General features: G+C 41.7%; 5 protein-coding genes across 8 annotated transcripts in view; all 5 read right to left on the bottom strand.

Moving 5' to 3' along the window:
* Dip-C (dipeptidase C) overlaps nt 1-16,228 on the bottom strand; it is a 32,098-nt gene extending 15,870 nt beyond the window's left edge. The window contains exons 1-2 of the mRNA XM_065476427.1: nt 16,095-16,228; nt 14,453-14,636 (exon numbers count right to left, since the gene is read on the bottom strand). Coding sequence (XP_065332499.1) covers nt 14,453-14,636; nt 16,095-16,114 — 204 coding nt within the window. The 5' untranslated portion in view covers nt 16,115-16,228. The remainder of the gene's footprint in view (nt 1-14,452; nt 14,637-16,094) is intronic.
* Nucleotides 16,229-16,400: 172 nt separating this feature from the next.
* Nucleotides 16,401-18,022, bottom strand: LOC135948010 (uncharacterized). Its single transcript, XM_065497046.1, has one exon. The coding sequence runs from the start codon at nt 17,936-17,938 to the stop codon at nt 17,441-17,443; it is 498 nt and encodes a 165-aa protein (XP_065353118.1). The 5' UTR covers nt 17,939-18,022; the 3' UTR covers nt 16,401-17,440.
* A 662-nt stretch (nt 18,023-18,684) lies between these two features.
* Nucleotides 18,685-18,906, bottom strand: LOC135934820 (dolichyl-diphosphooligosaccharide--protein glycosyltransferase subunit 4). The gene has a single exon (XM_065476810.1). The coding sequence runs from the start codon at nt 18,902-18,904 to the stop codon at nt 18,794-18,796; it is 111 nt and encodes a 36-aa protein (XP_065332882.1). The 5' UTR covers nt 18,905-18,906; the 3' UTR covers nt 18,685-18,793.
* A 1,845-nt stretch (nt 18,907-20,751) lies between these two features.
* On the bottom strand, nt 20,752-22,980 carry LOC135934817 (CCHC-type zinc finger nucleic acid binding protein-like). Its single transcript, XM_065476808.1, has 2 exons — nt 22,477-22,980; nt 20,752-21,744 (listed from the first exon to the last, which is right to left on the bottom strand). The coding sequence occupies exons 1-2, from the start codon at nt 22,880-22,882 to the stop codon at nt 21,731-21,733; spliced, it is 420 nt and encodes a 139-aa protein (XP_065332880.1). The 5' UTR covers nt 22,883-22,980; the 3' UTR covers nt 20,752-21,730.
* Nucleotides 22,981-23,788: 808 nt separating this feature from the next.
* Brd7-9 (Bromodomain containing 7/9) lies at nt 23,789-27,687 on the bottom strand. Of its 4 annotated transcripts, none has more exons than XM_065476806.1 (13): nt 27,504-27,687; nt 27,011-27,225; nt 26,716-26,955; nt 26,499-26,654; nt 26,245-26,445; nt 26,012-26,187; nt 25,839-25,953; nt 25,601-25,784; nt 25,411-25,546; nt 24,639-24,788; nt 24,466-24,572; nt 24,221-24,400; nt 23,789-24,164 (listed from the first exon to the last, which is right to left on the bottom strand). In XM_065476806.1, the coding sequence occupies exons 1-13, from the start codon at nt 27,550-27,552 to the stop codon at nt 23,881-23,883; spliced, it is 2,193 nt and encodes a 730-aa protein (XP_065332878.1). In that variant the 5' UTR covers nt 27,553-27,687; the 3' UTR covers nt 23,789-23,880. The 4 variants fall into 4 exon arrangements, with proteins under 4 accessions (XP_065332878.1, XP_065332877.1, XP_065332876.1 ...); XM_065476805.1 differs by having other exon boundaries at nt 27,011-27,228; XM_065476804.1 differs by having other exon boundaries at nt 26,716-26,946; nt 27,011-27,264.
* Between the last annotated feature and the right edge of the window lie 22 nt (nt 27,688-27,709).

Genomic DNA, 27,709 nt, shown 5'->3' on the forward strand with positions numbered 1-27,709 from the left:
ATTATATATACTTTAGTGTTTTGAAAGCTAGCGAAGCGCTCAGGTCCAATGTGTGGTTTGATTATCTCTCGTCGCTTTTGCGCAGGAGTTGGCTGTGCGTCGTCGACCTGACGCTGACGTGCTTTTTTAAAATCACCCCGATCTCGGCGCCGCTCACAAAAAAAAAAAAACATTGCAGTGCGCATGCATATATGTGATTCACACCGGCGTGATAAACACAAAAACGTAAGCGGCAGACTTGATCAGCTAATTGTGTTTATTTATTTATTTATCCAGGCTTTTCTCCATGACTGTTTTATTTCAATCAATGCAAAATGGGTTTGCATAAACTGATTAAGAATGTTATGTTTTGATGCAGTGAAAATTTCCTACTGTAATAAATAATTCGTTCTCTTTTTAAAACAATTTATACACTCATACATAAAATACGGCTCCAGGGTTTTCTGTAGCTAGCAGTGTGGGTGAATAATCATTTTAATTGATTTTTTTCTACAAGGAAAACGTCCCGATATAATTTCAACGTTAAGAAAATAATCTAGACTGGTAACCTGCAACCAACTGATTGTAACTAAGCAATAAATTACAAAGCAATGCTAGAATATCACGAGAACGCGCTAACAGATGTGAAAATTCCCAACCAACGCACTACTTGCTTTTAATTCCCCACCAAATGCTCTAAAACGCCTCAATGTAGGCCGGATTGTTTTTGTATTTACCCATGCATTGAACCCCACTAACGACTCTGAAAGTCTGAACGCAAATCAATTTAGTTTCAATTTAGCCGCGTACTTCCACGAACCCAACAAAATACGAGTTGGGTGCCACAAATAGAACAATTCGACTAAGAGACGCAGGTGCGTTATATAACCCAGTTCTCGGATGAATGAGGCGCCCTTTTTCCTCGCCATGCATTGACGTAATGTTTGCTCGAGTGTATATACTCACGTAGAGAGTCGCTCGCTCGCTCGCTCCGCGCGCGCGTGTGTGTGTGTGTGTTCCCGTCTCAATACATATATTTCGCTACTTTCAACAAAATACACGCAGAGTCGATAAACCCTTTGTTTGTTTTAAAAGGGCTGAGGTTTCGTGCTGTTTGTTTATCAATATTTTGTGGCGCGATGAGTCACGCGGTGTTTATTTCTTGGATTTCGTCACGCGTTTAACAATTACCTGGCATGTTGTTGTTTTAAAATTCTATTTATCAACACGAACAAAAAAACCCAGACAAAAATTTCGCACCGAGATAAAATTAATCGACTGAAATAGATTTTCTTCGTTCATTCGCGGATTATTAGGTTTTATGGCAGTTCAGGTGGATAAGATCGATTGATTTCAATGTGTGAGTGTGTGTTTATTGGAGTGCGGCGAGATGCATGCGCGCTGGTGGATCAAAATAGAAAACACATCATCGCGCACTACTCCGACCGACCGTCAACTGACTCATGCCAATCTTGTATTATTACTGTCACGAACGTTTCCATTATTTACTGCACAGCCAGCCAACTCTGCAGTCTTGTTTCATACCCTGCAGTCTTATTTGGTTCAACACACACGCTTTCCTTTTTAGGCAAGACATGGAAAAAACTTGAAGCGCAGAGAGGTAATCTCTTATGAAAGAAAATATTTCGGTTTGTATAACCTCGTCCTTTTTGCCCTTACCTAATTCAAACAATTTTTCCTTGGGCATTTCGAAAGTTTTATTTTGTTCCGTGGAAAATATTGTAAGGTGTAAGATGTTTTTTTTTAATTTTGTAACATTCCCGATTGAAATCCACAACCATATGAGCATCAATTCAATTTCTTTGCCTTTATTTCCAAATAGGCCGGAAAAAATGTAGTAATAGTATTTTGGCTATTTTTAAAAACACCGATCAATGAAAAATTGTTCAACTTCACAAACTGCTGCGGTACAAACGTTCTACTCGTGACGTTAGTCATCGGAATGCTGCTCAAACATCAATAAAAGCTTTCCACCAACTTTCGGCAATAAGGGCGCAGACGTCAAACTGCGAACTTTCCTCGACCAAAAAGCAGTGGCCCATCTCGGTCAACGACTGCCAAAGCGCATGTTGCGTAGAAAACACCTCCAATTAACCTTTAAGCTCTCCCACCAACAATGTTCCATAACTGTCAATGGCAGCGGTGAGTTGTGAGGGAATTTTTTTTATCAATCAACGAGATGAAATTCCGTTTGCGTGCAGCAGCAGAAAAAAAACCAGTTTGGAGTAATATCGACCGCGATTTTGGCCCAAGCTCAAATTCGGGCATTGTTCGAACGTCGAGTATGGCGCAACCACCGCACTAGGAATGTAAAAATAGTCGATTGTGCGTAGGAATAGGAAGTCGTCAATCGCAGGTACCTGTTCTTTTTAAAATAGTCTAAAAGCCGTCTGCTTTTGATGCTTTTATGAATGTTCTGGTCGGAGATAATTGGGCCCAGAAATAATGAGTCGAATATCGAAAAAAAGGTTTCTTTTCATGTCTGAACCCTGTTTTAGCTTTTGAAGTTGTAAAAAGAGTATATTTTTTATTAACTGCCAAAAGACCTGGATTTCGCACATTTTCTCGGAAATTTGCACGGTTTGGCAATGTTTTCGTTTCTGATTTCAAGCCCGATGAGGAAAATTCTCTTTAATCGAGATAAATCACGATTTTCAGTAGGCAGACTACGCTCATCACTTGAACAGTTTACACAAACTTAGGATGCCAATAAATATGCAAAGTTAAAACTAACAATAATGTCTTTAATTAGTTAAAACCCTAAAAATATTAGTGATTAATTGATTTTCGTGGCTGTAAATCACATAGCATTTTTTGTACAAACATTTTGACTGATTCCAAACAAAAATAAAACGTTCTTTGCAGAGCTAATGGGAGTAGGAAGCATTCTGGCCTGGCAAAAATAGCGCTGTTGAAAAATAGCCGTAAAAACCACTCGATAGTTGGGGTTTTCGCGTCAACTGAGTAAAAGAGGCTCGCCTAATTATAACTTGGTTGAGTGGCGCAGCAGAGAAGCATTATTTAGACAGCCCGGCGACCAAGGCAAAGGCAGACACATACACGCGCGCGCGCGCCAGGAGGTCACTCAGCTCTTAGCTCGGTGGTGCTGGCAGGTGCGCCTCGTGTTTCAGCCCGCTTATCGAGTGGAACACGGGTCGCTAGTGGCGCAGGTGTTTGTTCTTCGTTGATCTATAATATATATTATTCTAATACTACATATCCGCATAATCAAGTGTGAATAAACGCTTTGTGTGTTGTTTTTGTCGGGTTGCACAATTTGCGCAATAGCAGCGCTTCATTTAAGTTGGCACTTTTCCGCTCTCTACGCCTCCAATTGCCGACAAAGGAATTTTATATGGCAGTTTCGAAAGTTTGGCGCTTTTGTTTTGATAAGAACAGCGGGGGCCAGATGTGCGATAAAATTGGTTCGCACTGCGCAGATCCAAGATGGCGTCTGAATGTGGAAAACAAAAAGCTTTCTTTGGATTGCCGTAAGAGTGTCAAGAGTTGGTTTTTACGATCCAAAAGACACGATTATTAGAAGTAATGCAAATTATGTCACAATATTGACCAAAACTTAGTTCTTTTCGCGCATTTTCACGTGACCGTTTTTCGCGCCATACTCTACCGGACGCCATATCTGCGCGACGCACGAATCTGGCCCCATTTGGATAAGAAGAGGTTTTTTTAAAACAGAAAGAGTTGCGTTAGAAAACTATTTTGATACACAAATAAATTTGCGTAATTTTAAAAAGTTGCATAAACTTCTGAAAAAATATTTAATTAACTATCAGATTTCCTAAAGTAAAAATAAAATGTAATACCGCTGAAATTCCTCTCGGTTGCTGGTAGTCTCATCGCTACCATTATTTACTTTCTGAGAATTTCTCTGTCTGCCTCCTTGACTTAAGCCAAATTAAAAGATCTCCTTGTACAGTTGTGACAAACAGTTTTATTAGCAGCGTATTAATTTTCCGAAAGACACCTCAGGGGCTTGAGCTAGAATGCGGTATTATTATTATTATTGTCTGCGAGCCGATTTGAAGCCTTTGAACCTGATACACATTATTTTTCAGGCCGAGTTGCGGCAAGCAGCGGAATAATATATAACGTGTGTGTGTCATGACGAGCGAGCCTGCAAAGTAGGGTCGTGCAACCAGATCTCGTGATCCAGCCGGCGTACACGACGCCAACATGCAGAGGAATCCACGCACAGCGCTAGAGCGAAAAAAAAATAACAACAACAACAACAAACACACTCCTTTCTCTTTATGGTCGCAAACATAACAGCACATCTAAATAGCGCCACGCAGAGCAAAGAGGAGGCGAAACGTCGGCGTTTTCCTCAATTTGCTGCCGACGAATTGCAATTCTTATGCGGGAGAATTTTCAGCAGTGGCCTTTGGGATGAATAATTTTATTTTTCTTACCAATCGACTCCTCAGAGTTAGCACTCAGAGAGCTATAAATCGAATACACACGCCCACTTTGGCACGATTTGATCTTACAGAAGATATGCATGTGAATTGCGCCTTGCTGCAATATCACCACGGCAATCGCATTTTGCTCTATTACTACAACGGCTTCGGGCAATAGAAAATAACAGGAAAGTTGCTCTATCTCCCGCGGCGCGTGCTCTGGCATTAGCTTCATACAGCATTTTCCAGTTATACTGCTGGAGTGCGGCGCAGCTCCGAGCTCGATTCCTGGCCATTCTATTTTTATATCGAGCAGCTATCTGCAACGGTACAGTTGTTCCAGTCATTATTATCATTCGAGATTTTGCACGTTCAGGATTTACGCACTATTATATGAATTTGAAAAACAAAACTTCGAGAGAGAGCAATGATGATTCATTTTTTGGAACAAGGAAAACACCACGTACGTATCCTGTGTTTTGAATGTAAATCACTCTGTCAGTCCCTGGACAGTCCATGACTCACTTTGAAATTGGGCCAATGCAAAATGCAAAATGGAAAAATAACATCTGCGAGTTTGCATACACGGCACAACTCGGAATAATTTCCATTTAAAAACACTGCAATTTTAATACGAACGCACTTTGACGTTTTATCATATTTTGAGTTAGTTCTTCTAAATTTGAGAGGAGCATTGCATTAATCCCAATATAATTTTACTGACTTGAATATTTTGAGTGAGATTCATCTCACACAAATCTGGTCTCAGATTTACTGAAATGCCCAGACAATCTTTCCTTTCTGACCGTGGCAAAGCACAAACTGAACTCACTGATAAAAAGTGAAGGAAAGAATGGGATTTGATCAGATTTGAGGTTTTCAAAGGAATGGAAAATTTTCATTTCACCATTAGTTTGATTGTGTTTATTCTGGCTATGAATGAGGCTATATAGTTATGAACACAACAAAACATATTATTGCCTCATACGGATTGGAAGCCCTCAATGGTGCACTTATTTTTAACACATTCGCAGAATTGGCAAAAATAGAATAAACCCCACAATATATGTGTTACGTGTGTAATCCAATTTCCCCTAATTTATACACGTAAATGGATCTCCCTAAAATAACAGCGCGACGGTGCGATAAGCGACACCCTCCCTGTCCGACACCTGCGATTCCTATACGTACGCGTGGGGAAGCCCTTTTGGCTTTTGATGTTCGTGCATTATTATAACATGTACCATGCACATATTATTGGATCGCGGTGTTTTATTAATGAGCAAACGAACGGGCGGACGATAACCCGCGCGGCGACCTCGTTTCCCATAAGCAAGCAGCACGCGGATCACGCTGCCTGCCCCGCAACAAAAACAACACTGCAACAACACAACAACCACGTACATGCAGACACACCAAGGGAAGCGCTCGTTCGTTCGCTCTCTCGCTGTCTGCTGGAGCAGACTGAATTTTTCGTTTGTGCATGCAGATGGAAAAGATGTTGTCGTTGGCCTTGCGTGAAGCGAGTCGCGTCTGCTGGGCTTTGAACCCTCCTTTTCCTTCCAATTTTCATGAGGCGGCTCTCGGCTTGGCAGACTTTTAAATAGGAAATGCAGCACTGTTTTTGCGTCAGCGTCCAGGCACGATTTGCGATTGTAATTATTGTTTCCGAAACACCTTCAGCGGCCGAGAAGACTTAATGCTGTTGTGTTTCGCTTAAACTTTAAACGACCCTAAGTTGAATTACGTACGAATCGTATCTTATTAAATTAAGCAAGCCATAAAGGTTTAGGTTACGAGCATTAAAAACTAATTAAGGCGAAAAGAAGCCGCCTGACCTTTCAGACCCACTGGCAAAAAAAAAGAAGACATAACTGTACACAAATAGAGCCGGTTAAGAGGAAGTAACTGAATACAAATAGTCTCGCCGTCATTTTGTTGAACACGTGGACAATTAATGAAAGTAAACAATGATTAAAGTAGAAAATCAACGACGATCTCGCACTGCCATACCAATTGTTTGGCTACACTCTGAAGTAGCTGCCAGGTGACAGATCAGGAAAATGAGACAATCGCGTAGAAGTGCAGAAACACAAGCCTTTGAGCGGTTTTTCGCCCCTTTATTGGCTAAAGAGTTGAACAACCCACATAAATGCAACCGTCCTGTGTTTGCCAAGTCTGGCTTTTTGTAAACAAAGCGCTTGCGAAAAACTATCGGCGAGAAATAAAAATCTGCTGATAAACGGAACAGAGCCAGGTTAGGTTTCTCCGCGGCATTCATTCGCGCTGCCTGCAATTTTATCTGCTGCGAGAGTGTCGTTTTGTTTACCGGCAAACAAACAGGGCGAGACAGTTCAAACGCGAAGAAGCAGCAAAGCCGCTACACGTGTGCCGCAGGTTAAGGCAAATCGGCTCAAACTTGGCGGCGCCGAGAATTCCTAGCCGCGGCGGGCGACACATTTCTAAACAGGTGCGCCACCAACTTCTATATGATTGATTAACAACAGAGCTATGCGCCAAATTGAAATTAGCTAGTAGCTACTCCAATTTACAAACGAGTGATAAGACACGTGGAGCGGTCCAGAGAAAATAACTCTAGTGACGTTTTCAGACGATAAAAAATTGGGCACACATAGCCAGATGATGATACTACTGTCACTAATTATTTATTCAAGTTGGCACCTGCAACTGATATTCAAGGGCGGTGCGCTGAAGTGTGGAAGCTGATTGTAAAATTTACACACCGCCAATGAGCGCTCGAAGTGTATCAAAACAGCAAATTAAGTCGTAATATCGCTTATCAATGAACATAGCACGTTTCCCTCACTCTTGCTCGAAAATGTTATTTTCAAGCGCAATTATTTGTAATTTCTGCATAATTGCTTTCGACTCGATACTTGCTTGTGCGCATTAAAGGTCAGAGATGTACGCTTCAAGTGGAGCAAAAGAGAATGGCTTGCAAATTTTGCGTTTTGATTACTTCCTGGTTAAGAACAACTTGTATACAAGAAAAATCTTACTTTTTTCTGTAAATTAACTAAGACGTGAAGAAAACTTCAAAGGACGGTGTCAATCTAAAGTTTGATATAACGATTACGAAACTTCATTTTGTCAATACTATTACCTGCAGGTATAATTACAAAATCTTCACTGGTTACAAAAGTGTCAAAGTTACAAAGGAATGTTGACAAAATACTTGTTACGAAATATAGACAGTGTTTCTACAAATCGGCAGACTTGATGAATAATCATTTAGTTTTTCATGGGCATTGAAATTTCTGGGAAGAAAACATTGAAGTAGCAAAAGCCCCATTTTCCTTATTTTTTAAATTTTAGTTATTAATTTTAGCATTTTATTTAGAGCGTTTCTCATGAATTCAATAAGCCTGCATAAAATAAACCATTTCACAAACGCGTTTCAAAGAGTGATCGGCGAAGTAGTAGCACTGAATTCGATGCACATGCTAATTACAAATGGTTAGAGCGAATTTAAAAAGTCAGTGACATGATTTAAGTTTCCACGCGCGTGCCTGAATACCTAGATTTAATCGGAATGGTCCACATGATTCACACGCTCGTTAGAACGCCAAAACGTAGCGCCTTTCGCCGCGAACAACCGCACTGCCAAAATATTCTAGCGAAAAACAAGCGTCTCTCTAGTAAATCAGTGTGACAATTAGAACAAAACAAATTCGCACAGCGAGACAACGTCTGTGCCGGAAATTTCAAGCCGCGTAAAAATAAAAAGACGCGACGGCTGCCAAGCAATTCGTCCGCTGACCTACAGCAGAAAGATCGTAAAAGCCACCACGTCCTGCGATCCGGCGCGGTCCCATTGTTGGTTGGGCGCATGCATTATCTATTTATAAATAAAAGTCGAGAGGCGAGCGACGGCAGGCGCGGGATCGATACCTCAGCTTATTCGCACTGGAAACTTCACGTAGGTGTTCTCGACGAGCGAGCGGGCTTATTTGATTATCAGCCCACGAAACGGTGACCTCAATTTACTGCTCTCCGCGGCGCGCAGCTTTGTTTATTTTTATTCAGAGGAGCAGCCGGCTCCTTCATTATTGGAGCTCATTATCACCTGCGCGCGACTGCGAGGCACGTATGCCCACGCCACGCTAAGAAAGAGCAAGGCGAATCGGTCGGTTTCTTTCGGAATGAGGCTGACGCAAATCAGGCGGACAAACACATTATTTTATCATATGAGGAGCCGGCCCATGGCGCGGCGGGCTGATGTCCGCGTGATGATGACTCCTCGCTCGCTCGGCCTTGCCTCGCGCGCGCATATTTTCGTCTCTCTTTGATATCGCCTTTTTTGTAAGGCTAACTGCTCTTTGTCTTTCCGTGTTTGATAACGAAAAAAAGAGCCCTGCAACGCCATAAACACTGATGCGCGACACTCTTGTGCGTTTCCTCCAAGTGTCAACAAACGCGTTGGACACTGATGTTTGTTATTGCGGTCGTTGCATGGCATTGAAACACGAGGGAAGCGGTGGTTGCGCAGCCTCAGATAAATTCAAATTTTTAAAACCGCACGCTCCAGCAGGATTTAGTCAATGTTTTGCGTATTGCTGTCAGGCGCTATCAAGAACTAACATAATAAAGCCTCTAAAATCTGCAAAAAATATGTTAATAAAGAAATTGTCTAAAATTTAGCAAAGAATTCTTCAACACCCCTGCTATGGCAGACCAAAATTTGTCTTAATTTTGATTCCAACTGTGCGAACGAGTTTTCGAGTTTGCCAACACTATGACAAACAATTGTCACCATGTTCTCAACTGTGATAAAATCAGTGCAACATTTCCTTTATTTAGCTGCAAGAATGATGAAGCGTTGCAATGGTTGATTCCTTCAATTCTGCACATTAAAATTGGCATCATCAATTAAGCTTAAAATGGAAAAATCACAACTTCTTTCCCTAACCAAATATTTAAAGAGATGGAAATAGAAAAAAAATACTTTGCAAATATTTTTAGAGATAGTTTGTAGCAAAAAAAGAAAGAGATAGATGTACATTTGTTAGCATACAAAGATATGCTTAAAAACCTAGAATCCTATTCTAAAAGTTATGCACAATTTACCGACAAAACTTAACGTCCTTCAAACTTCAAGCAGACGAGACTGTTACCTTACTCAAGGAAAAAAAACATCATAAAACACTTGAAAAGATAAACACCAGAATAAAAATTGACGAGTTTTCTCAGAATGGCATATTACATATTTGTTCCAATCTGTTTCAAACGCAAAATATTCCAAGCTCAAAAACAACAAGATATATATCGATTATTTCGAAGGCAACAAGGATTCAGCAGAGATATGATAATTATAATTAGTTTTGATTGAAGTGCTTTTCAAGCATCATTTCTCAATCATTGGCGTCAACAGTTATGTAACCGCGAATTATCAATAGTGTGTTTCGGGATCAAAAAAATATATAGATCGCAGAAGTCGCCGAGGCTGCGCTGGTGCTGGAGGCGCGTCCGTATCATCTTCCGAGGATAAGAGGCAATTAAAAATGTGCTGCGTCGAGACGTCGAGAGCTTCGCAACTCGACGCAAATAAAATTAACACACGATAAGGCACCGCGTGTTCGCATATAGCCGGCTCGATTGCTTGAATTGGGCAGACGAGCATCGTGGCGAACCATCTTTTCATTCAGCAAGCACGATCTATCTCCGCATGCTCGTGCGAACTGCTTGTAATTCAGGAAGAGAGAATCGTTCATTTGCTCGCAGCCTCGGTGCACCGAGCACCGAGCGCTTGGTGTTATTATTTCAAATGAAATTGTAGACGCTGAAACGGGCACGCAGACAGTGTGCAGCTTTTGTTGTGCACATGCCGCTCCAAGTGCCAGCGAACTTTGTGTGCTTTCACCTCGTTACAGTACGTGTGTGTGTGCACACCTCTATCGCAAGTCCAGGCTCACCATTCCCGCTGCAAATTGAGCAGAGAAAATCTCTCTCTGACGATGAGGTCATTCTCTTGCAGGAAATGGCAGTCAGACCTTTATGTAATTGAGCCAACTGGCTTCTAATTTGATCGCAAATTTGCATCTCGCACGGATTCCCTACTCTTTGCGATTTGAATTTTATGGCTCACTAAGAGAGCGGTCGGTTTGTTTTCCTCCTTTGTACATATGGAGTTTAATTGTGAGAAAAGCTACGGCGTCATTACTGCGGCACTTTACAATTCTCATGACCTGAAAGGAAAAACGCCTGGTTCAAAGGAATTGTCAAGGATTAAATCTCAACGGTTTTTTCTATTCTAGAACTAATGTCATGAGGAATGAGAACTCCTCTGATATTTTTATTTTTTGTTTTGGTTACAACACGCTATTTACTTCAGAGAAAGCATACTTAATGTTTGTTTACTATGATCTTGCAGTATACCTTTATTTGAATGGTTATCAAATGATGAGGCCTAACACCAAAATCCAAATTGATAAATAATTATTAAGCTCACGGCCATTGACCATGTTTTAACTCTGGAATGAACAACAAGAAGTCATTTTTGATGTACGAGTCGAAAGAAAGATATGTCAAGTAACAAAATGAATGGGACATTTTGTCTGTAACATTCTGCACAAAAATTCATTGCTAATTAATGTGCACCAACGGTTATGTTTTGATCGCATGCCCATTCTTGAATGCGCCGAATTAAGCTGCAACGTAAACAATACAGCTCACAGGCCTGTGTTTACTTTAAATTATGAATGGAACTTTCCTTTAGAGGCGAGCGTATGTATGATTCATTCGCGAAGGGAAAGCGTAAACGTGGCGTAAACGATCCGAACGTGTATACTTTTACAGTTAATGGCCTGTGCAAGATAAACGTTGCAAAAACAAGCTCAAACTCTAAACATCTGACATTTCTACCGTTCCATTTTCGCATATCGAAGTGATAAAATGTTTATTGCGAGTTCGCAGCTAAAGAGCCACAGCAGGAAGTGACTGCGAATGGGCTTATCCGGTTAAACCAGAGACCAGGTTTGCGTTTTTAACAGCTGGATTTATCCGTTAATGGCTTATTTTCAAATAAAAATAGTTCTTTTACTCTTCCCATGCATTTTTTCAAGTAAGAGTTTGATTTTTTTCTAAGAAATTATTGAATACGTAAAACAATTCATCTTAAATATTTTAAAATAAAATCAACTAGAGAATGTTGATGAAATAAAAAAGAAGAAAAATAGGAAAAAGTGAGAGAATGCGCAAAAAATATTTAGCATGCATTTTTTTAGCATTTCAACAGATTTGCTCTGACTAGTTTTGGCCTGTTTTCTCACAGTTTGGAAATACACGTGTTCCATTAGGCCCCTTTTGTTTGCCGGCGAGATATGGGCAGACACAGCACGCTTCCTGCCGGCAGGAGGCGAGTGCAAATGTACACAGCAGGGCCGAGAGCGAGGCGGCGAGCTGCTGGGCTGGCTGGCGAGGCTTGCATAATGAGCAGAAGAAGCCAATGGTAAACAAATTCTTCTTTAATACCAGAGAGCGAGCGACAAGGCGGGCGGCCAGGAATAGACTCGAGGCTGCTTTGCTTGCCGTCCGTTCGTCCGTCCGTCGGTTCATTACACGGGTAGGAGGGCGGGCGGGCACACACTCCATTTTTCGGCGCAGGGTACAAAGGGTGCTTTCGAGCGACTATAGGGACAAAACGGCACAGCCGCAGACACAAATCTGAAATAGTTTGCTCCCGTTAATTTTCGCAGTGTTTTGTTTTGCATGTGTCCGCGCCGTGCGAGTGGCCTGCCTCGTGCCGCTTACGCAACCGCGTTGTTTTTGCGCGACGCCGGATTTATTTTCGCACTTTCGGCGTGGGTCAGCCAGCCGGCAAATGGTGTGACGTCCTAAAAGAATGGAAGAAAGAGCCACCGACACACCGACACTTGCGGCAACTTTTTACTTTCTCCTGCTCGCAAATTGAGCGGCGCGTGTGGATCTTTTTATATTTCCATTTGCGAGTTACACTCTTATAATGGCGTAATTTCCATCGAGAGGACAAGCGCCTTTTATTATTATGCGCAACTTACAATGAGCCTCTTATCGTGAACTCACGGGGACTACCACGAGGTAAAATCAAAACAAAAATTTAGTTTCTGGTGTCATTGCCCTCGTACAAACAAAAAAATAAAACACATAATTTTGTAAAGGCGGGCTTTACCGTTCACGTTGAGAATAAAATTGACGAAATAACATTCATCAGGGGAATGACTTTTTAATTGGAATGGTTGTTCAAATTAACTAATTTTCTGTTGAAACAGAGGTTTACAGAGGGAACGGCAATAACAGAGTTGGTTTTATATAATGCTGTAGGATATAAATGGATCGGAATCTATCAACAAAACGCACTAAAACCCCCAGAATCGATTTATTACGTAACCATAAAATGTTTTGATGTGACTAAATTGGTGAGGTACAGATCTACAGATCGGTGAAGGGGCACATGCTCTAAATTAGCAGTATCTATACCCGGCAATGAGTCATTGTATTACACGTCAAAAAGAAGGGTTTATTTCTATCTGCGGTCCACGCGTTGGAATGGGACAAGTGGAGTTAAATTAAACCACGCGCCTGACTGCCTGACCTTAGACCAGGTCTGTTTATAGCACGCTGCAGCATTTTGAAAGTTCTTTTACCTTTGGCCTAAGGCTTCTCGCCGCCGTTGCCGCCGCTGCTGCGTGCCGCCTGCATTTCAATATAAATGCTATGCAATATACACGGCTCTTTCCAGCGCAGCCAGCAAATAAAAAGCTGCCGCTTTCACTCTTGATTATGACTCTGTTTTGGTGGCCAAATAGGGTTTCATTTTATTTATTTCAGGCATACAAATAAATGCAAACGCGGCAGCCGCACTTTTCTTGGCATTTCTTGCATAACTTACGGCGGGGTGCTAGTCGAAAAAATATATATATGGATGCGCGTTTCGCAAAACTGACTTTTCTTTCTTGGCTGGTCGCTTCCTGGGGGGAATTGCATTGCCCATACTGGGTGAAATCTTAAAATTGATAGAACAATAAGAGGAAGGATGAGCCACTTGAATATTCAATATTGATTTACTGGCTGGGGCGGGAAGACTGCTGCTTGAAGTATCCTTCGACACGTAGAATTTGAATGAGATTCGAAGGAAATATGAAGTGTATAATTATTGCGATTTCCTTCACTGAGTATGTATTTAAGAGGAAAATGCATCGCGGATCATGGTTAAAACAGCGGAGGCCAGATTCGTGCGACGCGCAGATATGGCGTCCGGTGGAGAATGGCGCGAAAAAACGGTCACGTGAAAATGCGCGAAAAGAGGCAAGTTTTCGTCAATAGTGTGACATAATTTGCATTAATTGTACAATCGTAAAAACAAACTCTTGACTCTCGTTCGAGAATCCAAAGAGAGCTTTTTGTTTCCCACATTCCGACGCCATCTTGGATCTGCGCAGTGCGAACCAATTTCATCGCACATCTGGACCCCGCTGGATTGAAATAGTTTTATAACGTCAATTCTATACGTTAGTTTTTTATGCCAGGAACGGTTTAAAAGAAAAAATAGTATTTGATCTAAAGAAACAATTTTAAAACTTCTTTAAAAATACTAAGATTAAAATAGGTTGACAGGTTCATACACAATTGAAATGTGGAAAATTAACCCGGATAATCTCCAGAACTTAAAAGGAATTGATCGATTGCGTCGCATTGCGCAACTTTGAAGGCCGGAAGGATCTTTATCTTGGGTCAGAGTTACTCTCCCGTCCCATCCTTGCAGAAAAAGGGGAGAAAAAGTGCATCCCACAGCAGAACGTTTCCTCTTTGCACAAGAGCGAGCACCGCACCGGCCCAGCAGCAAGAAGCAAGACAATGAAATCAGGTTCAACGAACCAAATCAAGCAGCACTCGTGTTTACAAGTCAATTTCCTGCCGGAGCAATGACACTCCCTCCCTACCGAAGCGTTTTCCCATTGATTACTCGCGCTGGCAGTCTTCCGTGGCCGATAGCACTAGACTAGCTTAAGCTATATAGACACTTCTAAGAGACTGACCTGCCTGAAGACGTCCTCGGCGTCGGTGCAGTACACGTTTTGCGTGTCGCCACCCTGCAGAAGCACCACCGACTCGCCCGTCACGCCGGCCACCTGCCGAAGACGTTGCAGCAGCCGCGTCCTGTTGTCGGCGAACATGCTCATGGGCACGGCCAGCGTGTGCTGGCCCTTCTCGTACACAGGTCTATGCAAAGAAATAAAAAATCGATTATTTTCTGTGATTAAAATTCAACCCTGTTGATTTTATGTTCCAAAAAATACGTATATTCAACCAGAATAATTAATAGTCTCTCCTTTAAATGGAGACGGTGAATGAGCTATCAAAAAATCGATTTAATTTGAATTTTACTCATTGGAGAAAGGAGAGCTAATAAAAAACAATTCAAATTGTTTTGAAATTGTGTCAAAAATTAAAATTAAACCAGAGCAAAGAATGTTATGAGCTGTAGATGAACCAAATTATCGATTTACGATTATTTATTCCTTCGGCTAGATTTCGCCCAGTTTCCCAAAAATTTAGACGGTTTTGGCTGCTTGTTGCAATCTGTCCAAAAGTGTGAGGCTTGCTAGCGAAATACTTTACTTTAGAAATTTTCGACGAGCAGACATTACTCGCCACACGACAAAGCATTAAGAAGCAGAGCCGGTTTTATCGCAAATTTAAACTGGGTAATTTTAAGCTGTAACTAAGTTGTTGTACAGAATTTATATTAACTTAAAAATGGTCCTAACTGAATTACCAATAACACAAAGCGAGGTAATTGCAACTGAAAAAATTTTGTTGTAAATCTGAGATTTATGCCTGATTCAAATAAATCATTTGAAAATATGGTAAATCACAAGCTTAATATTATTATATTCAAAATTTCCCTCCCGTTATAGTTAAGAAAATTATTTTTGGCTGTTGAGTAATTTAGTGATAATAAACGCGTAGTGCCATATTATATTTTTGTTGTGTCATTATGTATTTTCATTACAGATAATACGACATTATTTTTTGTCGTCTCAAATTTAATGGTGTCGACCAATTTAACCAGCGCAACCCATGCATTCAGTCACGTAAAATTGTGTTTATTTGGATCACATGCAAAAACACGCGGTTTGGTGCGGTGTGAACCAGCCCCTGCTCACTCATATGGCGCGTAAATGAGCCAGCTAAGAAGTTCAGCATCCACTGGCAGGTGGCAGGTCGATAGCTTTTTCAACCAATCAGATGGCGTCTTGGAGTTTGTTGCCTGTTACGCCCACGAAAAACTCTGACACACGCCCCTCTTCGCCTCCCTCTGCACGTGGGCGTAACAGGCAACAAACTCCAAGACGCCATCTGATTGGCTGAAAAAGCTATCGACCTGCCACCTGCCAGTGGATGCTGAACTTCTTAGCTGGCTCATTTACGCGCCATATGAGTGAGCAGGGGCTGGTGTGAACTTTGATGTGTCAAAGTCAGCTGCTCGCAGCGACCGATCGCCCTATCATCGTGATGGCCCTGGCTCGAATTGGCCGATTTTATGGACTGGACAGCTACGAAAACGATTCAACCGCAACAAGGGTTTATTACTCCGGGTGATGGCTACTTTTCAGAACGAATCAACGGCCGGAAGCGAAGGAATCTGGTAAAATAAAGGGAAAAAAGAGATATTACCGTATGTTGTTGCCGGCCATCTTCGAGGAGTGTTTGTGAGTAGTGTGTCTCACTGCTGACCAATCAGGAGCAGGCTGCTTCAGCGGGCTCTTTCGAACGGCGGAATGTGCCAGACGGCACGAGTTGCCTTTTTATGCGCGGGATACACCCTACGTTTTGCACGCGGCCTCAATCTCCTTTCAGATTTAAATTGCGATAAGATGGAGAAGTAGTGGAATTGTATTTACTCTCCAAGCTGATTAAGTCTCGAGCAGTCGGTGCTCTCAATAAAGGTCATGAAAGGCGGCAAAATGACACGAAGCGAGATTTTCGTTTTAATAATTTAACTTTTTTTATTTTGTCACGTTTCTTCCTTTTACAACATAGGAAAATTATATGTGTATATATATCATCATCATATATTTCATATCATAGAAAATGCATTAAAACATGCAAACAAATTAATTAGTCATCGTCAAATTGTATACAACTCTTCTTATTGTTTTTCCTCAAGCATATCCATTTTCATTTCGCAGTAAGTGGGAACGAAAAATGAATTTGCATAAATTACATCATTATCATATGCCTAGATTATGGTACAGTACAATATGATTTGAACAGTCATTGTGAATATTAATTGATTCTCACAACAGGAAAGAGACAAGTAGTAGTCCTTTTTCCCAACCATTTATGACACCATGTGATAAACAGCGTATGCATAATTATTATTCGCGCTTAGCCGATGCTGTGCTGTGTGTCGTAGCCAAATTTTCTAGTTACCCTTTTCTGTCTTTCTAGGCAGACGAACCGATCCGCCGCACGTTAAGTATTCACATCAATGAGTAGTGTGTGTGAGTGTGTGTAGCTCAAACGTGACGTCATACTAGCCACTCGAGAGATAGAGAAAGGAAAAAATACAACACCATTACATTTTCCATTCATAATTATACAGTTCGTAAATACACGTGAAAGGTGGGCCGCCGTCCGGGGCAGACCCGACGTCGGCAGCCGAAACGCGGCCCGACGTCGTCCCTGCCCGGCAAAAATACGGCTCGCACACCACAAAGCCAAACCAAGCCTTCGACTACTCAACAACAACTCTTCTGCTTCCGCTACGGAGTCTCAGCGCGTGCCACTCTTCTCATCTTTTCGGCTGAGCAATCCTTCCTTCAGTCACTAGCGAAGGAAATTGATTGATTTATTTAAAAAATAAATACTGTTCCGTCCGACTCTCCACTCCTCGCACGGTTTACGATGAGAAATGCAAGTGTACGTACATACAGACGATGAGAACAATATTTATGATACACTAGATCGATCGGGAAACAATCTGCAACAATGGTCGCTGGCCTCTTCTTCGTTCACCTCTAACTATCACAGGATGCGTACTTGGCCGCGGGGAACTCGGTGGTGGACTCGTCAGAGTCCTCGTAGAAATACCTCTGCTTGGGCGACAAGCCGATCTTGAGCCTTCTCACAGCCTCCTTGATCAGGCTGCCGTCCCGGAGCAGCTCCTGCAGTCTCTCGTACGGGTCCTCGGACGAGGCCGCCGAGCCGTGGGCAGTCCGTTTCCTTCGGCACAAGCACTTTTCCTTGCACGGGCAGCTCGTGGAGAAGGACGTGGGGTAGGGTGAGGCTCTGCTGAGCCGGCGGGACGAGTGACTGCTGCCGCGGTGGTGTTTGAAGCCCGTTAACCTGAGATTCTCCTTGATCTCGCACACCAACTGCTCCATGTCCTGCGAGAGGAAGGCCGCCTCGGCGCGCATCGCAGGGTGATTCTCGGCCGCCACCGGGTCGCTGCTGCTCACCGCCGTGTCCACGAAAGGGAAGCTCGACGACAACAACAACTGCTCCTTGCTCGGCATCTTCTGTCTGTTTCTCTAGAGGTACGTTCACGATGAGGTGTTTACTCGTTCCCTCTCGATCGTTCAATGGAAAAGTACGCGGCCCAGGCAAGTGTAAGTAGTTCTGTGATGGGGAGAGCTATAGACAAAATATTGCGCGTGGACAAGCAGTTCCACCACATTTTACACTTTTTCCTTAAAACGACGGCGCAATCCCGGTTAAAAACACTCAATTGCTATCTAAATTAGCTTTTCCTACCCAAATAAAGCTGTTTTGTAAGTGAAAATAGCTAAACAGCCACGTAAACACAAGAATTCGATTGAGCTTTAAAGAGGGACGGCGGAATGATACGGCCTCAAGGTTACTACAGCAGCACCACCAACAAACATAACATGACGTGTACATTTATAATGGCGGATGTTTGTTTGGGTTCATTCTTGCAAAGTGGGGGAGAGGCAGAGGCATGGCGAGCGCTCGCTGTATCCGTTGGCACACGAATTCTCGAAATCAGAATCAAAACACTCCGCCGGTTAATGATGACTGATTGATAAAAATGGAATTGTTTGATTTTTTTTAACCTTCTATTTGGAATTGTTTAACGCGTTTATTGCTCTCTGTAAAATGATGCAATTTCGATGATACATTGCCACAACAACACTACTGACTCATTTATTTTTATCTTGAGCGTTTGTTTAGTATCTGAAAACCGCTGAAACCCCTGTTTTTTCTATCAGGCAAAGACAATGGGAATTAAATGATGCCAGGATTGTATTATAACATTTTAGATGGTTTATTTACGGTTCACCGGAATGCAAAACATACAATTCATTTATACAAATTATGAGAAACACATTTTCATTGTTGAATTTCCAGCTTCAGCGGTGCAATGCATGGTTGGCATTGATGTAATGATACAGGATGACGAGAAGGAAAATTGTCACTCCCAGGACGTTGGCAAAGATCGCCAGCTGCACGTCAGAAATCATTTTCTGCAATCAAGTAAAATTAGTCGATTAGATAATCGTTTACCCAAAAAGGCTTAAAGTGGAATGATACTGGAAAAGCCTGGAAAATGATTGTTGCCAATGCATAAACTCATCCCTAAGGATTCAGTTAAAGCCTAAATTGACCTAAGAAGCGCTGTAATTTTTTGAGAAAATTGGCTGGAAAGTTAGCGTGCTTTTCAAATGGTAATGGCTGTCTCCTTACTTGAAATCCGATTTAATTTCAAAACCAAGAGTTTCCCCACTAAGTGGCATACACTATTGGACAGATCTCGACGAGAGGAATCGAAATATGTCAAGAAAATATGTTCAAGCACTCAAAATTTTGGAGAAAATTGGCAAAATTTGAATTTTTACTGTAGGAAGGTCCTTTTTTTATTATTGCAAATTGTTGAACAAATTGTTTATCAGTCAATTGTTTAAGGCATCCGACAATTTAAATAATTTTCAATTGTTGCCCAGTATCATTCCACTTTAAATAAATTAACAAAATTAAGATTATGTATTGAAACGAGATTTGGCAAAAATAACAACTTCCAACAGCAGTTATTTATTTATACCGCTCTGAAAATTCTGCGAATTACAAAAATTAAGTAAGAAGTATTCCTTGGTCCAACATTTTGTGTTAAAATAGATAAATGAAATGTTAAATTCAGCCACCTGTTCACAAACGAAACGTGTTAGAACTCAACACATTGAGTGTGTGTGTATATAGGTTTGCGAATTGTGCACACGGTATACAATACGATATAGAAATAAAAATGTGCTTTCTCGCACACAATGCATGTTGTGCTTTGAATAGGTGGCTGAAAAAATGATATTAATTCGCGCACAAAGTTTGTGTGCATGAATAGGTGCTGAAACACGCCTAAATTAAATGCGTATAGTGGCTTGAGCCTTGAGGTTATACAGGGCAGAACAATACTTAGTTTTGGCGATATTGATACAAACAAATCCAGAAATAAATATGTGCTTAATTTAACCTCTACATACACTTGGAATTAGGTTTGAAAAATGGGCTGCAGAGTTTTCATCTTCCTATTCGCGCCAAATTTAGGTAAGAATAATTATGATCCTTGTATGAAATAATAATATTACAAAATTGTAGATATTTTTAAGCAACGTGAATGTAAAAAATCCTGAATAGAGGAAAGGGCGGAAGCCCAGTTTTGCTTAATTAGAGGTTCCTTATTAGTAATCTCGTTAAGATTGACATTTATGTGACGGAAATTGAATATCCGCGTTTAAATGGTAATAATTGAAGCTGAGGTGAACCTCATAATTTAAGAGAATAATAACATTGCTTAAGTGTGAAGTGCCGGCTACGTGGTATGATAGATGAATTTACGTTCAAATGACATTAAATTACGCATTTAAGAGAGAAGTTAAAGGCGGTAAACAGCTAACTTAAAATAACTACTCAAAATACAAACCTAGCAATTATGAAATATGTTCGAAATCGTCGAAATTTGGTTCAAATTCCAAAATATGATGCTACGTCAGCTGCGAAATCGTAAACCTCCAACAAAACAAAAATAGGGGGCGTGCCAAGCAAGGCGTAGCAAAATGACGATTGGAATTCACCTGCCATCTAGCGGTGGCGTGTAAGATTCACGCGAATTCCGTCAAGCTTTCGTCCTCGCCTGCCACCTGTTGGTGTTCCGTGTTAACAGGGAAAACAACCGCTTCTACCTCGCTCGACCTTCCGTTCTCTCAGGCAGTAGATCAATAAATTCATTAATAATTTGGTGATAGATTTCCTCATGCTTCCTTTGTTATTATTAATACTACATTTCCTCCTTTAAGGGATTTCTAGAGAAGAAAAATCATTGTTTAAGGGATACTTTTAAATTCAGGTCGCTTTTAATAATTTTCAACAATTACAATTTACTGGATTAAAATTAGTGGCTTTTGTAGGTAGTTAGTAGTCAGTTACAAACTTTCAGTTGTGCAGCAAACGTTTGTTAACCAATAGCCTAATGATTTTCTGATGATCTAACGGCAATATTTTTTGCGAAATTTTTAATTCCTCGTCGGGTTACGCGGAATGTAAAAATAATCCAAAAAATATTAGTCAGCGAACCTCATGTTTTGATCACAGAAACTTGGAAGGGCCAGCCTATGCATTTCGCCCACCACTCTTTGTAAATTATAGAAAAAATAAATGCCTAGGTAAGGCACTTACAAAATTTCAAACATCATTAATGAATGATGGGGCAGGGGGAAATGAGTGTCCGAGCGAGAACAGAGCGCCTCCGAGGGGCAACTATTACTGCTTGTGCTGTTCTCACTAAATAAAGCCTCTTCAAACATCCATCTCAGTCTGCTCGTTAGATTCTGGAGACCAAGCTAAATACAAAAAACTTCACCATGCCTTTAGAACTGAATCCAAATCAAATAATGTGGACGAGATAGGTCACCAAACTTAAATTTCGTTTAATTATATATAATTTTCTTTCTCCATTTTGTCTTGAAATCAGGAGCAACAATACAATGGTTATTGGCACAAAAATTTGTTCCAACTAAATCGATCGACTTCTTTGCAGCACATGACTGTACTGCTGACGGGTTACAAATCTTATTTTAATAATTCTATTCGTATGCCATCCTCCATTACACTTAAATCAAAATTGAAGAATTAAGAAGCTCTGCCTAATCGCGCTGGAAAATGTCTGCAGGTGTACATGTTGAAAACTATGCGCGAACTTGAAGAAGAAGTGTAGATAATGTGTTGTGATAATCGCTAGTGTATTTATCCCGTGTAGGGCAGGCCTCGCAGTTGCCACAATACTCCCGATTTCCAGCCTCTCAAGCAGCAACACCTGAAACACAAAAAAACATTGATTTTGAGCAACGTAAGCTTATAACGCAATAGATTTCGAAATTATTTTATTACATATTTTTTCGTAAATTTGTTGTGTCGTAATCAGTGACTCACGAACCGATTTTTAGATTTTTATCCTCAAAAAATAATAAAATGCGACCTTCTAACATTTGTGTGCATGCATATGTATTTATTTTCCGGCGGCAGACCGTGGAACTGCCGCGAGGTCACCGGCTAGACCTTCAGAATTATCTCAAGCGACGCGCAATTACCCGAAATCAGGAATTAGGGGCCCCCGGAATTTATTGTAATCAGTTCGGAGGAGCTGAAACGTGACTTGTGATTGTAAAAAGTGACATCATTCGGCGGAAGCCACTTTTAGAGTTGGGTGCGATTCGAAAATCGACCATGTGCACGCGTCGTCGACCTGAATTTTCATTAGAAAATACAATTCTGGGTCAAGCAACGTCAGATGCCAAGTGTCACGCCGGACATTTCCTTTGAGGCGTTGCAAGACTGCAAGATGGAGGTGCAACAACCGCAGCGGAATAACTGTGCATGCAGAAACGAGAAGAAACGCGCTACGCTGCGAGCTCCGACATGTCAGCTATCTGCATTCTTAGCAGCCGCGGCTCCGCCATTTTTGATTCGACACAACGATCGTCGCCCAGCGAAGCGTGCGATGCATCCGACCGAATTCGGCATTTTAATCGGGGAAAAATGATCTCACCTCGTTCCTTGCACTCGCGACTGAAGTGGCCAGTCTTGCCGCACTGGTAGCAAGCCCTGTTGCTCTGCTCTTTGCAGTCCCGGGCCAGGTGTCCGGTTTGGTTGCAGTTGAAGCACGACTGCTCGCGGTATCCACCGCTGGAGCCGCCGCCGCCGCCGCTTCCGCCGCTGGCGCCGCCGCTCTGACTGCAGTCCCTGGCGATGTGTCCGACTCCGTTGCAGCGGTAGCAACGGTCCTGGTCCTCGGTGCACTCGCGGGCGAAGTGTCCGAAGCGGTTGCACTTGTAGCATTTTCCGCCGCCGCGACTCTCGCGGTTGTCCATGCGACGGTCGCCGCCGCCATCCTTGGTGCATTCACGGGCGAAGTGGCCCACATTGTTGCATCTGTAGCACACGGACGCGCTCATCTTGTCTTCTCTCGGCTTCGGTTCGGACTCAAATCGACTTGAAATCGCAGGGAATCGAGCTGCAGCTTAACGTTCACGTGGCCGCAGGAAAACAAATTAACAAAAGTGGTTTTCTTTGCTGCCCTTCCTGATACCAGCGCCACTGGAGGGGGTGCGGTCTGCACGTGCACACTCTGGCTTGCGCGAAACTTTCCAATAAATACATGGTGGTGGAAGCGCATAGCGCATTATTTTCAAGGAAAATTGGGGCTGAGTGCAAAAGCAACTCGAATTTTGTGCGTGGTTGTAGTGTTTGCTCTCGACTAGTCAAAGCGCAGCCGCTCGATTCCGCTCGATCTGATTGGGTGTTGCCCCCTCATTCCTGATGTTCGTATTAATAGCGGGAATGTTAGCTGAAATACCTCACTTCACTTTGTGCTATGTGCGCATTTATACTGCATTTCAACTACTTGATTATAGAATATCGAATTCATTATATTTTTCCCGTTAGTCATGGCCTATCAGTAGTTGTGCGTGTACTTGCGATAAGTATATATATGAAAAAATGTGTACCATCGTCTAATCCTGATTAAAACCTTTTTGGTCAGTATAACATAGATAAGAGACTATAAGTTTGATCAAATTTTCCTTTGGTTATTAAATGCATTTACAGTGTGTTCTTAAGAACCCTATTAATTATTACTAATTTTTATGCTCAAAATTCGTAATTGGTAGTAAATTTCAACTTTCATTTAGTCTTGCTAAGCCAAAGAAAAGGCAAGAACCCAACTTCAGTGTCTAAGAAGTTCAATCAAGTGTAAATATCAAATTGCAATAGATCAGCGACCTTTCATGGTTGCGACCAAGGTCTGCCTGCCCTCCCTCCATTCCTTTCAACTTGAAACGCGCTATGACTCAAAGATCATGTTTCTTTAAATGTAATTTTTATTATTATGAAAGTTAAATAAACCAAACCTAAAAACACGCATCTTTGATGGCTTCTTAATTTAAGGTAAAGATCAAGTTTCAGACAGTATGTCCTCAATTGTTGCATCCTCGTCAGGCAGAGGGGAATTTGTGCTCTCCAGAAATTCACGTAACTCCTGATCAAAGTCAGGCGACACTTCGATCTCTGAAGCTTCTGCTTTGTCTTTCGCCTTGTCGGGCTTCCCTTTGTCCCTCTTATCTGCCGGGAATGATTCTAGGGTTACGCCCATGGCTTTCCGTACTGACGACACAGGGGCGATCATTTCGGGCGAGACTTGCTTGGCCAAGTCAGTCAGGTTGTCAGTGATTTTCTCAGCTGCGGATTCAAAAAAAATAACAGCTGCCCACAGCATTGGAAATAGGAAAACGTACCTAACTGAACCTCGCTCTCTGACGGGCCTTGAAGTAAAGCCAAATGGGCTGGCACCGGCTGGGACAATCTAGCGTTCTGGACTTTCTGGAGTTGTCCAATTAGCTGCGAGGTTTGGTCCAGTGAAGCTTGGACACCATCGGCTGTCAGGATGACAGGTTTTGATCCCTCAGTTGGAATTTCTATACAGGATCAGGAGCAGTCAATAAATAATGTTTCGAAGCTGTGTCGGGGTCAGCAATCATACCTAGGTTGTCAAGGAAACTCATATCGATTCCCAGTTCTGAGAGGCCTTTCAAAGCGTTCACGTCCACGTCTATTTTAGGTGTTTTTGATGTTTCCAAGTCAAATTTACTTTAAGAACAAAAATAATCAATATGATGAGGCCTAAGGAGTAGACAAAATGTTTGAAGAACTTACAAAGGTTCTGGTGGCACTGTTACTGGAGCAGGCTTCTGTCGAGCAGGAAGTTGTGCGATGGTTTTAGAATGCTCTCCGCCAGTCAAGATATCTAGCAGCTCGTCGACCATGTGCAGCGCATAATCACTATCTCTGGCGAAGTCCAGAATGCTGAAACATGATTTATTTTAATTTAAATATTGAAAGAATAATTTAAGAGGTGAAATATGATTTTTAATTATAATTTTTGACTCACTAAGGAATTAATGGAATGAAGACTAGACCAGTAGCATAATTTTTAAGATATTAAAAGTAATTCTCCAGATGGCACAAGAATTTTTCACTTTTGTTAAATATATTAATTTTATTTCAATATACTGGCCATTCCAATCTTGGACAAAAATCTCATTCCATCTATAGAGAATGTATTTCCCCATTTTTTTAAAAATATTTTTTACAAGTTAATAATTTAGAAAGAGTAATTTTGTCATGACGCGGAAAAAAATTTGATCCCCAACTTGCCACTTTGTAGCAAAAGCCCAAAGGTAAAATGGTTCAAAATCACTGTTTTACATCACGGGGCTCAAATTGAAGCTGATCACGTGTTTGTCGAGTGATTTCGGACAAATTTACCGCTGGCGAAAAAGTCCATCAGACTTTTGCTACAAAGTGGAAAGTTGGGGATCAAATTTTTTCCGCGGCATGAACGATTTGATTTTATAATAAATTGTATAGGAGTTACATAGACACACGCGCTGCCTTTCAAAGTAAACTAAATACAAAAAAGAATTACCTTTCCGCATATTGAACACCAGTTTCATCACCATAGGTTTGATACACCAAGTCGGACTCTTCTTTGGTCAGGTTGGCAAAGGTTGAGTCGTAAGAAGGGGCATACGAGCCAAATGCACCATAATACAAAGGTTTCACTGCACACCATGAATTAGAAACAAGCACTCAACATAAGTTTCAACAGCAGTTACCTAGCTTGGAGAAATTCCTCTTGTCCTCTCTGAAACCAGCCAGCTGACCAGTACCATGCGGAATTTTACCAGCAAGCGAACCTAGGGTCATGGGCTGCTCGTTTGTTCCTGGTAGCACGCCATTGTTGCCACACAGGATGGCGAGCGACGTTGTGCCGTCTTTGTTCGTCCTCAAAAAGCCCATCTATACATTGAAAATAAATGTTGAATGTTTTCAGCTAATTTTCGACTGCTTTACCTTGCTGTAAGGTTTTGTTAGGGCCAGTTTCTGCGCCGCGTTGTGAGCTGCCTTTTGAGCTTGAGCGAGGATTTCTTCTGGACTCATATCATCTGGGATAGCTTCAAATTTGGACCTGGTAACAAAAAAAAATCATTAGAATCAATTGAATCCTGAGGTCACAATATAATTACAGAGGTCTGTGTGGTTTTGACTTTCGCTTAGAGTCTTTCTTGGGTTCTTCGCCAGGCAGTGCTGACTCGGTTGAAGCTGGGGCAATCGAAGTGTTGCTTTCCCCATTTTCCACGGAGACAACCTCAGCAGCGCCTTCAATCTTTATAGCAGCATTCGCTTCATTTATTTTCTGCAGCTAAAGTATACAACAATAATTAAAAGATTGAATTCTTCAGAGTGACCAAAACAATACCTCTTCTGGAGTGTGCAGCTCAAAGCCCAATTCAGCAGGAGTGCAGTCAAAGAGGCAAGGGAGGGACGGTGCAAGGAGCTTCAATTTGTCCTTGGTCAAAATTTTCAATCCGCCATGCAGAAGACGTTTAGCGGCCCTGTAGTAAACAGTCTCCTGCTGGTTGTAGGTCATGGCGTTCGAGCACATCAGTTTAAAATCATCCTGCCAAATAATCCATTAGCAGATGTTTCGTTTATTCATTGCCAAACTCTCACAGTGAACTGTGGCAAATTTGTGTAGGCTCCATCCTCATTTTTCTGCCTCATTGTACTGAAGTCCATCGGTTGACTGATAATGGAGCTGTAGCCTGGCGCAATGTTGTCAGTCACTGGCCAAGCAAAAAAACTTTGGCTATCCTTTTTCTCCAAGTTCTATTGTTACCATATAAGTTGATTAGAATTCATCAATAATTACAAACTTCAAATTAAATACTTTGAGGAGGTAGTCTAACAGCTTGTACAAAGGTGAGTGTTCCTGGCGTTGACGTAGAACGCAAGACCGAGGTTCTCTACCTGAATGGTCCATTTCTTCTGAATTGGGATCGACTTCATTTAAATTAATTGGGATGGGCGCTATTAATGTTGGTTTCTTTGCTGGTATTTCAGCAGTGGAATCATCTCCAAGACTAACGTCGTCTTGACTAGATTCTTCACGAGGTCGCTTCTTTTTTTCCTAAACATATTTGAGAATACAAGCATAAAAAAGGATTCAATTCTCGCTTAACTACCTTGTGATGGTGTTTATGTTTTTTCTCATGCCTATCCCTGTCTTTTTCCTTCTTCTTTTTCTTCTTTTTTGCTTTTTTATGCTTGGTGCTCTCGCCTGTAACGTCTAGCGGCGAAACTCCCAAGAGCGAAGTGGATGACTCGTCAGGATCCAGGGCGCTAAAGGTTCCCGATGGACCCGGCGAGTCACTGTGTTCAGGTGTTGAACATCCGCCGCCTACTTTTAAAATTAATTTCAAAGCAGGAGGTTTGTCATCTGCAATGATGTACAAATTTAGAAACACGATTTACAACTTCAAAGGGAAGCTAGCAAATTTCAGCTGATACGCACCGGCAGAAAAAATATCCACAGATTAAGTGCAAGCATGGAAATTTTAGGGACTATGATTAGTTACAGCAGAAAATTACAAAGAGAGGACGAAGAGAAGAACAGTTTTTGTCTTAGCTGAAGCATTCTGCAGCTACACAATCGTCGTTAATTGGCATGATTTTTACCTTCTGGCCGCTCACGTCTCTCGCTCTTATGCTTCTTGTGCTTCTTCATGACTTGTAGAGCCTAATGAATAGCTACGAAGATCCAAATTCCACTTGAGATCGACGGAATCGCGCGGAGCAAGCTGTTTGTTTACTTGCCGCTCAGAACCACAACCAAAACACAGTCATGCCAGTCATACAACACAGTGGGTGTGGGTACAAGCCAG

Source organism: Cloeon dipterum, chromosome 1 (assembly GCF_949628265.1).
Source record: "Cloeon dipterum chromosome 1, ieCloDipt1.1, whole genome shotgun sequence".
NCBI lineage: Eukaryota > Metazoa > Arthropoda > Insecta > Ephemeroptera > Baetidae > Cloeon > Cloeon dipterum.